Below are 12,040 nucleotides of genomic sequence, written 5' to 3'. Positions count from 1 at the left end.
GGCAATTATATATTAATAAAAGGAACAATCCACCAGGAAGATATAACTCATAAATATCGATGCACCTAACCAGGGTGCCCAAAAACACATGAGGCAAACTCTGCAACAGTGAAGGGAAAAACAGACATTTCTGCAACTAGATAGAAGATCAACAAGGAAACAGAGACCTTGAACAATATGATAAATGAGTCAGACCTAAGTGACATATACAAAATGTTGCACCCAAACTCTGAGGGTTATATATTCAAGTGTTCATGGATCTTTCTCCAGGATAGAGCACATGTTAGGTCACAATGCAGCTCTCAATAAATATATCAAGACTGGAATTATACAAAGAACCTTCTCAGATCAAAATAGAATGAAACTGGAAGTCAATAATAGACAGGAAAGAGGTAAATTTGCAAATGTGTGAATGGAGGCTAAACAACACACTCATAAATAATCAGTGGGTCAAAGAAGAAACTGCAGGTGTAATCAGTAAATATATTGAGATAAATGAAAACAAGAACACAACTTATCAAAACTTACGGAATACATATTACAAAGCTACAGTGGTCAAAATAGCATGGGACATGCAAAAAGATAGACACATCTTTCAGTGGAACAGAAGTTAGAGTCTAGAAATAAACCCTAACCTCTATGGCCAACTGATTTTTGACGAACCTACCAACTCCATGTTAATGGGAAAAAACTGTCTCTTCAACAAATGGTGCTGGGAGAACAGGATATCTATAACCAAAGAAATGAAAAAGGACCCCTATCTCACTCCAATACAAGAATCAACACAAAGTATATCAAAGACCTAAATATAAAAATACAAGAGTCCAATACAAGAATCAACACAAAGTATATCAAAGACCTAAATATAAAAAGCCAGGATCATAGAAAACTAGAAGAAAATGTGGGGAAACATCTTAAAGACCTGTGGTAGGTGGTGATTTCTTGGACCTTACACCAAAATCACACAACAAAAGAAGCAACAAAAGAAGACATAGATAAATTAAACACTTTTGCACCTCACAGGACTTTGTCAAAAAGGTGAAATGGCAGCCAATTCAATAGGACAAAGTATTTGGAAAACACGTGCCCAATAAGGGTTTAATATCTACAATATATCAAGAGATGCTAAAACTCAACAATAAAATGAAAAATGACCCAATTTAAAAATGTACAAAAGACTTGAATAGACATTTGTTCAAAGAAGAAATACAAATGGAAAAAAAAAAAACAACACATGAAAAAATGTTCAACATCACTAATGATTAGGGAATTGCAAATCAAAATTACCACAAGATATTTCACATCTATCAGAATGGACACCATTAAAAAGACCGAGAACTACAAGAGTTAGAGAGGATGTGGAGAGATAGGAACACTCTTTCATTGTTGGTAAGAATGTAGAATGGTACAGTTACTGTTGGGGACTTTGATTAGTGGTCATGTAGAGCTGGGGAAGGCACGCTAAGGAGTGTGGAGTTTTTCTTTTTGGGAGTTCAGAAATAGTTCTAAAATTTTTTTGTGGTTGCAGCAGTTTGATATTATTGATGAATTCCAAAAGAAATATTGGATTATGTTTATAATCTGATATATACCTGGGCATGACTGAGTTATGATTAGGGCGTTGAGTCCCCACCCCTTGGGGGGTTAAGGCTCACATATAAAAGGCATGGCAAAGAACAGAGTTGAGGGTTTCTGATGTTGGAGTTTGACGCTGAAACCTTAAGCTGGAGCCCTGAGAAGTCAGCAGGCAGAGGAAAGCAAAGCAAGCCCCAGGAACTTAGGAACCCAGGAGGGAAGCCTGAACTCTCGCAGACGTCGGCAGCCATCTTGCTCCAAATAGACTTTGGTGAGGGAAGTAACTTATGCTTTATGGCCTGGTATCTGTAAGCTCCTACCCCAAATAAATACCCTTTATAAAAACCAATCAATTTCTGGTATTGTGCATCAGCACCCCTATGGCTGACTAATACAGTGGTGACGAATGCACAACATTGTGATTATACTAAAAGTCACAGATTATATACTTTAGATAGATTGTATGGTATGTAAATGTATCCCAATAAAACTGCTGAATAAATAAAAAAACAAAAACAAAAACCTATACCAGGCCCTCCTATAATGAAGTAAAGAAATCTCTGTCAAATAAACGCTTAAAAAAATTATATAAAGGGATTCTGCTATCAATGACAATTACTAATCTCACATAGAAGAATCTCCATATCACACTCTGGGCTGTCACTGTGCTAATTCCTCCTCATTTCAGGAGAAATGGTAAAAGAACTCATGTTTTCTGCAGAGAGAGTCCTTTTATTGCCGTAAAACTTGAACAGAAGATTGGAGTTCATAAAATTCGAAGAGAAAATCTTAGACAATTTGTTAAAATTGAGAAAAAACTACCTCACACCTATAATTTTCCTTAGCTTTGTAGCAATTGAGGGCCAAGCATTACAAAGTAAAACACCACAAATAACCACTGTATTTACCAGGATCAGCTTAAATGAATTCTTGTCTATTAATTCACAAAAGAAATAACTAGGCTTACAGAATTATAATGAGACTAAGAGAGAAATCATTTGGTTTACTCTTTTACTTTTTGCAGACCACCATTTTATAGTTTTCAATTGTTAATCTAGAATTATTTTCTATCTTCATAAGCAAATGTTAGTACCTGTAAAGTTTCTCTGCATACATAGGCTATTTGCAGTTCTGACAAAGGTCCAGTAACTAGAAAGACAAAAAAAAAGGGATCACATTGTTATACATTTGGACATAACATTAAAACTAAAAATTATTATGGAAGTGGATTTGGCTCAATGGGTAGAGTGTCCGCCTACCACATGGGAGGTCCAGGGTTCAAACCCAGGGCCTCCTGACCCGTGTGATGAGCTGGCCCACATGCAGTGCTGATGCGCGTAAGGACTGCAGTACCACGCAGGGTGTCCCCTGTGTAGGGGAGCCCCACACGCCAGGAGTGTGCCCCGTAAGAAGAGCCGCCCAATGCGAAAAAAGTGCAGCCTGCCCAGGAGCGGCGTCGCATACACGGAGAGCTGATGCAGCAAGATTATGCAACAAAAAAGACAGATTCCCCAGGCCACTGACAAGAATACAAGCAGACAAAGAAGAACACACAGCGAATGGACACAGAAAGAAAGCAGAAAATGGGGGAGGGGGGGATGGATAAATAAATTTAAAACAATAAATCTTTAAAAAAATTATTATAAAATGTCTTCTATGTATATCCTTGAATAGCTTTACTTCCGGCTATGATCATATACTATTTTAATAATCAAGAAACAAACATACAAAAAGTAATATTGAGACTTTGAAAAAAATGTACTTTAAAAATTAAGATTTAACCCATAACAACTTTGGACAGTGAAAACATTAAGCATCTATTATGTACGTAACAACGCTAGGCAGCACAGGAAGTTCTATAGAAAGAAGTAGACCTGATCTCAATCCTAAACAATTTATCAAAGAAAAAGCCAACAAATCAGATAAACATATAATTAATTATACTTCTACAGCAAAACAGAATAAAAAATACATTCATTGCTGAAATATCCTAAAGGCATCATACTATTTATTTTAAAGGACAAGATAATATTTCTTTAGTATAGTTCTTTATAGCATGCCTAGCAATACAGGGAGGCTTAATCCATTACCTTATCTAAAAATTTTTAAAGTTGCCAGGTCACTTCTCCCTTCTATTATTAAACGTAAAATGCTCATGTACCAGAGACCTGAAATGTCTTCCAATACCATGAGAGACTATATGAAATCCTGGGTGGTGTTTGTGGACAGTGAAACCAAATTAAGTACTTCAGTTCATGTAATTTTTACTTAGATAAGCATTTTACTGCATACACTCTCAACCTACTGAGAAACATAAATTTTTGATGCTTATAACTTGATAGAGTAGTAGTAAAAGAAGGGAAGTGGGGAAGCAGACTTGGCTCAATGGTTAAGAGTGCCCACCTACCACATAGGTCCACAGTTCAAAATCACAGCCTCCTTGACCCATGTGGAGCTGGCCCACGCGCACAGCTGGCCCACGCGCAGTGCTGATGTGCACAAGGAGTGCCGTGCCACGCAGGGGTGTCCCCTGTGTAGGGGAGCCCCATGTGCAAGGAGTGCACCCCATAAGGAGAGCCGCCCAGAGTGAAAGAAATTTCAGCCTGCCCAGGAGTGGCGCTGCACACACAGAGAGTTGACCAGCAAGATGACACAACGAAAAGAGACACAGATTCCCGGTGCCACTGACAAGAATGGAAGCGGACACAGAAGAACACACAGCAAATGGACACACAGAACAGACAACTGGGGTGGGGAGGGGAAAGGGGAGAGAAATAAATAAAAATGAATCTTTAAAAATTAAAAAATTAAAAAAAAGAAGAAGGGAAGCGACTTTATTACTATGCAATCTGGCATTCTATTTACAGGGATGGATACTTCTTAGAATCAATTGAATTCAATAAATAGTTTTAAAAGTAGGAAGTAGAAATCTCATGAAATAAAATTTGTGTCTCAAAACAATTCCTTAAATAAAAAAAAAAAATGCAAGTAACATAGTTTTTACCCATGTTCTTAGTAGTTCTTATTGTATAAAAGTATGAGTAGAAAGAAATTATAATTATTGAATGAAAAACCCTTCAAATAAAACATCATAGTTCTTCATGAAATCATGAAGATTTTAAATCCAGTGGCATAAAGTTGTTTTCTACCAATAATTCCTTAAAATAAAAACAGGATAAAATAAAAGAACAGAGTTTTCCTTTAAGCTAGGGTAAAAATCCTCAATTTTGAAAAACCATTCTAAGTTAAATAAAGATGCCTATTTCGGGTAAAATCTTTTACTGGGAAATTCTAGTATGGCATAAGATATATGAAAAGAAAACACTAAGGAATAGGAAATCAAACTATTTTTTTGAAGGAGGATTAGTTTTTGTTTAAAAACTCTTAAGATACAGTCTAAATCAGGGGTTCTTAACATTTTTTTGTTCCTCAGACTTCTTTGCCAGTCAGGTAAAAACCACTGATGTTGGAGTTTTGATGCTGGAGTCCACACTATACTATGTATTGTTTAATAAATATTCACACCCACAACAACACATCCCCACAAGAATATTTTTTTGAATTTCAATTCAAGCTCACTCCCTTGTTAAGAACCCTTAGTCTAAATTGTAATATTTTATGTATTTTTGCAGTATTTATGTGGAGGTAAATAATATTTTTAATAAAAAGAAGCAGTGGTTGGAGCTTAGGAATCAATCAGAACTTTTTTGTTATGCATATCTGTTGTGGCAAAAATAGATATTTATTAATTTATAATTAAATAATACATCAATACATTTTTATTCTAATAATCCAAAATTTTACTCCTAAACCCACTTCTCCCCTAGAGATAATGACTTACCAGTTTGGTATATGTCCTTTCATTTTTCTATACAGTTATATTAATATGTATACTTATAAAAGTAGTTTTTAAAAAACTGAAGTGTGATCAATTATGCTATGCATTTTCTTTCATGATTCACTTTTTCCATATAAAAACAATCCTTGGGGATAAATATCCAGGTCAAAATGTATGTAGCTACTTCATCGTTTTTAAGAACGCCATAATATTCCATATCATGGGTGGAGTGTAGTTTATTTAGTCACTGTGTCATTGACTGACATTTAAAAATTTGATCTCCACAGCTTACAAAACACTATCTAAACTGGAATAGCACTTCTGTTTAAACACCTACTGTGGCTTCATTTGTAAACTGCATGAATGAAATTTGGTAAGGCTCCAACATAAATATTTCAGCACAGAAATGCTTAAAGATATTTTCTCGCAATTCTTAATAACAAAATAAATAATGAAAATTTGTCATGGGAGTTTTATGATCCCTTGTTTTCCAAGTTAAATAAGAAAAAGGGGAAAAAAATTGTTTTTCCATGCTTAGTCTCATAAATTCTAAAAATAAAGGAAACAATAAATTCAACTCAGAAAACTGCACAAATTAACAATGCTAAATAAAATAATCCAAATTTAAAATGATTTCTATAAATTTTTAATAAAAATTTAGTAACAACTAAACTGCTTTCCTGGTTAGCAGGTTACGTTATTATTAAGACAGTCATATATAATTCCCTTTATTTGGGTTATTCATTTCAATTCTTATTTACAAGGAAGTTTAAGGCAATTTTATTTGTATGTACAACACCAATCTAGAACCTATGTAAGACTGTATCTAAAAAGTAAAATTGGGACTCTACATATATATACTCCTGGTTTTCTTAGCTCAGGGATCAGGCAAATTTAATTGAATCACCAAATAAAATAAAATTTAAATTTCTGTTAAGCAGTACTTGGGGAGCAAAACATAAGAATATAAAACAATAAATATACAGAGTTCCTGTTACTATTCCCTGGTTAACTGGAAATGTCAAACAATAATCATCAAAGTCAAAGTACTGAAGTATAAAGTCAAATTTACAGTACCATGGTAAATATCTTGAAGCGATCCACCACCACAATATTCCATACAAATCCACAGTTTCTCCCGACTTAGAGGAAAGAGAAAGAAAATTATATTAGTTAGCAATTCTCAATCACTGAAATACTCTGAAGGCTCTCATTCTTCAGTATACCAAGGTTTAGGATGAATTGTAGAGTGTGATGGAAATTGCCCTGGCTATAGAAAAACTCTCTCTTCAAGCTATACAAAAATACATTAATTTTGGTTTTGTTCCCATCGCAAATGGTTTAGAATATGAACAAAATTTTCTAGGTTAAAATACTTGCTAGTATTCATTTGTAATATTTCATTAAAGTTTTCAGAAAGGTACAACTGACAATGGAGGTGTCATTAATATAAAATATAATATAAAAAGAGCTAAATAGTCCAAATTTAAAATATCTCTATACATTTTTAACACAAAAACATAGTGACAACTGGTGAGACAAGCAAATCCTATAAATTTTTAGAACTTTGGAGAATAGGACAATATAATTTAAAAATTTAGGGAAGCAGACTTGGTTCAATGGATAGGGCGTCCGCCTACCACATGGGAGGTCTGGGATTCAAACCCTGGGCCTCCTTGACCTGTGTGGAGCTGGTTCATGCACAGTGCTGATGCACGCAAGGAGTCACGTGCCAGGCAGGGGTGCCCCCCGCATAGGGGAGCTCCACGCGCAAGGAATGCACCCCGTAAGGAGAGCTGCCCAGCGCAAAAGAAAGCGCAGCCTACCCAGGAATGGCGCTGCACACACGGAGAGCTGACACAACAAGATGACGCAACAAAAAGAGACACAGATTCCTGGTGCCGCTGATAAGGATAGAAGCGGTCACAGAAGAACACACAATGAATGGACACAGAGAGCAGACACTTTGGGGAGGGGAGAGAATAAATAAAAAATAAATTAAAAAAAATTTATGTATATAACAACACTTACATGAAAATAGTAGAAGGGTAGTAACAAAGAGAACGTAAAACACGGAGAGAGCAATTTTTACTTTTCATTTTTTTACCTGAGATAGCTCCCAAAGTAGGCAACAATGTTGCAATGTTTACATTCTTTAACCATAAATATTTCTTGTTGAATCAAAGAAAAATCATCTCCTGAAAAACAAAATGATAGTAACTGGTCATCAGTTTACTCAAAATCTCTCTATATATAGGAAGAAGGAAAGAAAACTCTATAATAAATATTAGATAGAGGTGACAAATTAAGCATTCTCAATACTTCGATGAAGGGCAAACTGGTACAGTCTTCCTGTAAAGCAAAAAACCATAAAAATTTACAAAATCATTAAACCCATAACTTCACTTAACATTTTTTTTTCTTAAGGAGACAGATATTCACTACAGTATAGTTTGGTGATAAAAATGGTTATATAAAGTATAATCTAGTTAAAGACATGTTTTGATATGAAAAGATGTTCATGATGTAGTAAGTGAAAAATAAATTTTATGTATATTATGTATATACATATGTGTACACAGAAAAAAAAAGATCTCAAGATAAAATGGTTATGCCTGGATGAAAATTAGAAGTAATTTTGCTTTCTTCTTTTTGATCTGTACTATCTAATTTGTCTATTACAAATTTGTTTGAGCTGTTTAGCTAGAAAAATTGTATTAAAAGAAAACACCAGTTAAGAGCATTATGGTTAGTATGGTAATATTGTGTAAAATGGTATTGTCCCCATCACACTCCATTTTGCATGGAAAGAGTAGATTTATTTCAGACTTGATGAAGTGACTGCATGTGTATTATGTAAAGGTGGTGTAATAAAGAAGAGCTTGAGCTCTTGATTAGACACATCTGCATTCAGTCATAGCTCAGCCTTTTACTATGTAACCTTAGGCAATTTATTAACCTCTCTGAGCCACAGTTTCATATGTTAAGTAGCTTCTGGCTTAATTCTACCTATTTAGCTTCCTTATATACCACTTTCCTTAACATTAACTACATTTTAGTAACATCAAACTGTGGACCATTTTTGTAACAGGCTTGCCCCCAGCCCCATCTGCTCCCCACACTCGGCTGTTTTTGCTGTCTGTGTCCATTCACTGTGTGATCTTCTGTATCTGTTTCTCTTTTTGTCTTCTCTTCCCGTCTTTCTCCTCTAGGATTCACCAGGATTCAATCCTGGGGACCTCTGATGTAGAAAAAAGTTCCCTGTCACCTGTGCCACCTCAGTTTCTGGTTTCTGCTGCACTTCACCTTGATTCTCCCCTTTGTCTTTTGTTGCATCATCATCTTGCTGCGTGACTCACTTGTGCAGGCACTGGCTCATGGCGCAGGCACTCAGCTCACCATGTGGGCACTCAGCTCACCATGCAGGCACTTAGTTTGCTGTGCGGGCACCCATGTGGGCACTTAGCTCACCACACAGGCATGCCTCCTCTCTCTCTCTTTTTTTTACCAGGAGGCCCCAGGAATCAAACCCAGGTCCTCCCATATGGTACGCAGAAGTCCTATCACTTGAGCCACATCCGCTTCCCTGGAACAGACTCTTATGCTCCAAGGTTTCTGATTATTCAATCTCCTCAATTTAGAATGTTGTAAGAAAGAGGTAAAGTGCATAGTATGGGAAGCAGACATGGCTCAACTGAGAGAGTGTCTGCCTAACATATTCAGCGTTCCAAACCCAGGGCCTCCTGACCTGTATGGTGAGCCAGCCCATGCACAGTGCTGTCATACGCAAGGAGTACCATGCCACACAGGGGTGCCCCGCACAGGGGAGCCCCATGCACAAGGAGTGTGCCCTGCAAGGAGACCTGTCCCATGTGAAAAAAAAATACAGCCTGCCCAAGAGGGGTGCTGCATACATGGAGAGCTGATGCAGCAAGATGATACAACAAAGAAAGAGATGCAGTTTCCCAGTATCACCTGATAATACAAGTGGGTGCAGAAGAACGCACAGCGAATGGACACAGAGAGCAGACAATGGCGGGGGGGAGAGGAAAGAAAATAAATCTTAAAAAAAAAAAAGGAGCATAGTATGTTTAGTACAATGACTGACACAGAATACATACAAGAGCAGTATTGCTAATGCTGGCATATATGGAGACTTAGAAAGATACAAATATAAGTGTTCTTTATTAGGATATCATTAAAAGATATTTTTCATTTGACATGGCTTTACAAGAGCCTTTTGTAAAGCAAGTTCAGTTTAAAATCAGTGGTGTCCAGATAAGTCTCTGGCTCTAATTGAAAGTCATCTTAGAAAAATACATGGGTCGAGAAAAAAAAATTCAGAAATTAGGCTTGAGATAAAAAACAAATCCTCACTCAGGTAAGAGATACTTTCCTCTTTATATTTCCAACTTTCAATTCAGAACCAAAATAAGGTTTGAGATACTTTTGCCTTGCCATAAATACCATTACTGATATGGTGTATACATATATGCAGTCACTTCATGCTAGTGCTAACTGCTAATACAGTTACAGGATTTAGTGTTACTCTTAGAGGGTTAGGTAAATGAAATAAGGATACAATCTTCTAATTGAATATAAGTCTGGTTAAAGCTTTAAAAAGAATTCGACTTTTATTTGTAAACTGTGAAGACAAGTATAGCATAAATGGTTACATATACCTTAAACATAAGTTAACAATGGCAACTTTTTAAAATTAAAATTTTATTTTTTAATGGTCTGCCAATAAAGATATTTTTGTCATCAATAGATGACAGACCTCCTTTAACAATTTAGGCAGAACACAGCCAGTATCCTCTGAAGGTTACACTATAAAGCCTGCCCACCCAGGTGTAAAGGAAAAGCACTGCTTTGTTTTTCCATTCACAGGAAGCAGAACACTGTTTCTTTTATCTCACTCACTCCTCCCACCTGAGCCTTTTCCACTATAGCATTAAAACTTATTCTTTACACATGCTAATTCCCAAAAAACTGACTAGATTCTAGCCCACCCATCATTTTATCAAGATGCTGTTTGTATGCATGTGCACATGTGTACTGAGCTTGCGTGTCCAAGGAAAAATGAGTGACCCCATTCAGCCAGAAGGCGGAATCAAGGGGAGCAAGGAGAGATGGTAGCTCTGTGCCTGTGAGATGGCATACACTGGTTACCAGTCATGATTTAGTGATCCTAAATCTGGTCTGGACCCTGGGAGGTAGCTGTAAAGATGATCTGAAAAGGGCAGATATTAGTTACAGCACTCTGGGTTCTACACAGTATGGTATGATTGATACTGAGGGTTTGTTTTTCTTATTTTTGAAAAATCACTGTGCTAGGGTTCAAGTTTAGCATGTTCAGTGACCACCAGAGTGAGCCATGGATGCAGCCTCCACCAGAATGCTTCAAGGATAATGTTCAGCCGACAGAAGTGGTAGCAGCAGCAGCAAGCACTGCAAGGCCCTGAAGGCCAAATTTTCTTCTAGACAAATTCTACTTCTGCCCCTTATGCCTAAACCACTTCCTGCACACTGCTCCACTGCAACCTAAATTGTAATATTTTACTGGAGTAGGCAATCTACCACAAAAAAAAAAATGCTACTCAATAAAGATACAACCCTAATATCTGGGATTGATATGGGCTATGAGTGGGAGGCTCTTTGTCTCTTAAGAGATAACCTAAACTATCTGTGACTTGTGGGTGTGCAATGATAAAACACTGCAGTCCTGCCCTTGGTGACCATGGCAAGGACTCTAGTCCCAGGAAACAGTTTAACAATGCAAGGTCTATAAACTTTAAGTATTCAGGGGAAATGCAAACAAAATATGCTAAAAGCTTATCTAGAATGCCTGAAGTCCATGCTACAAGCTTACCTAAGATGTGGAAGATATATATGCTAATTCAAGCCTATTGAGAACTGAATCAAAAGGACCATTTGGCCTTTCCTCTCTGTATAAAAGGGACTCAAAAATCTTGTTCAGGGCTCGGGATTGAAACAGAAAGCTCCCGAGTCCCGCTGGCCGTCAATACACCACCATTTTTCCTTCTCAAAATCATTCCTGAGTCCTGGTCTCTCTATATGCAAATAATTGAACCTCTCTCAAATTCTACAACAGGATCACTTTGGGGGCTGGTATTTGCTGTACATTTTTTTAGCCCTTGGGTTACACTTGGGTTCAAAATTCTCTTAAAAGTTTCTTGCAATTTTGGATACTAAAAAATGTAGTACTTAGGAAATGATAGAAAGCAACAGATGCTCAGATTTAAAAAACAAAGAGAGGGGCACTAGGCATTAAAAACTTGGTTGTAGCAGGATGAAAGACAGTAATAGTCATCACATACTGCCTTACAATAATATGGCAGTAGATCATGAAAATTAATACTGAAGTAATTGGGAAGGTGGCTCAAGTGATAAGGCCTCCACCTACCATATGGGAGGACCCCTGGGGCCCCCTAGTGTAAAAGAAAAAGAGAAAGCATGCCTGCCTGGCGAGCCAAGTGCCCATATGGTGAGCCGAGTGCCCATATGAGTGCCCATGTGGTGAACCAAGTGCCTGTGTGGCGAGCCAGTGCCCTTGCAAGTGAGTCACGCAGCAAGATGATGATGCAACAAAAGAGAGATGAAGGG

General features: G+C 37.0%; 1 protein-coding gene across 2 annotated transcripts in view; it reads right to left on the bottom strand.

Moving 5' to 3' along the window:
* MAP4K5 (mitogen-activated protein kinase kinase kinase kinase 5) overlaps nt 1-12,040 on the bottom strand; it is a 160,941-nt gene that overhangs the window by 84,976 nt on the left and 63,925 nt on the right. For both annotated transcript variants that reach the window (XM_058293444.2, XM_058293445.2), the window contains exons 4-6: nt 7,521-7,611; nt 6,491-6,555; nt 2,669-2,724 (exon numbers count right to left, since the gene is read on the bottom strand). In XM_058293444.2, the coding sequence (XP_058149427.1) occupies nt 2,669-2,724; nt 6,491-6,555; nt 7,521-7,611 (212 nt within the window). The remainder of the gene's footprint in view (nt 1-2,668; nt 2,725-6,490; nt 6,556-7,520; nt 7,612-12,040) is intronic.

The sequence above is a fragment of the Dasypus novemcinctus genome, chromosome 3 (genome assembly GCF_030445035.2).
Source record: "Dasypus novemcinctus isolate mDasNov1 chromosome 3, mDasNov1.1.hap2, whole genome shotgun sequence".
Taxonomy (NCBI): Eukaryota; Metazoa; Chordata; class Mammalia; order Cingulata; family Dasypodidae; genus Dasypus; species Dasypus novemcinctus.
The sequence above is the reverse complement of the archived record's forward strand: the minus strand, read 5'-3'. Positions and strand labels throughout refer to the sequence as shown.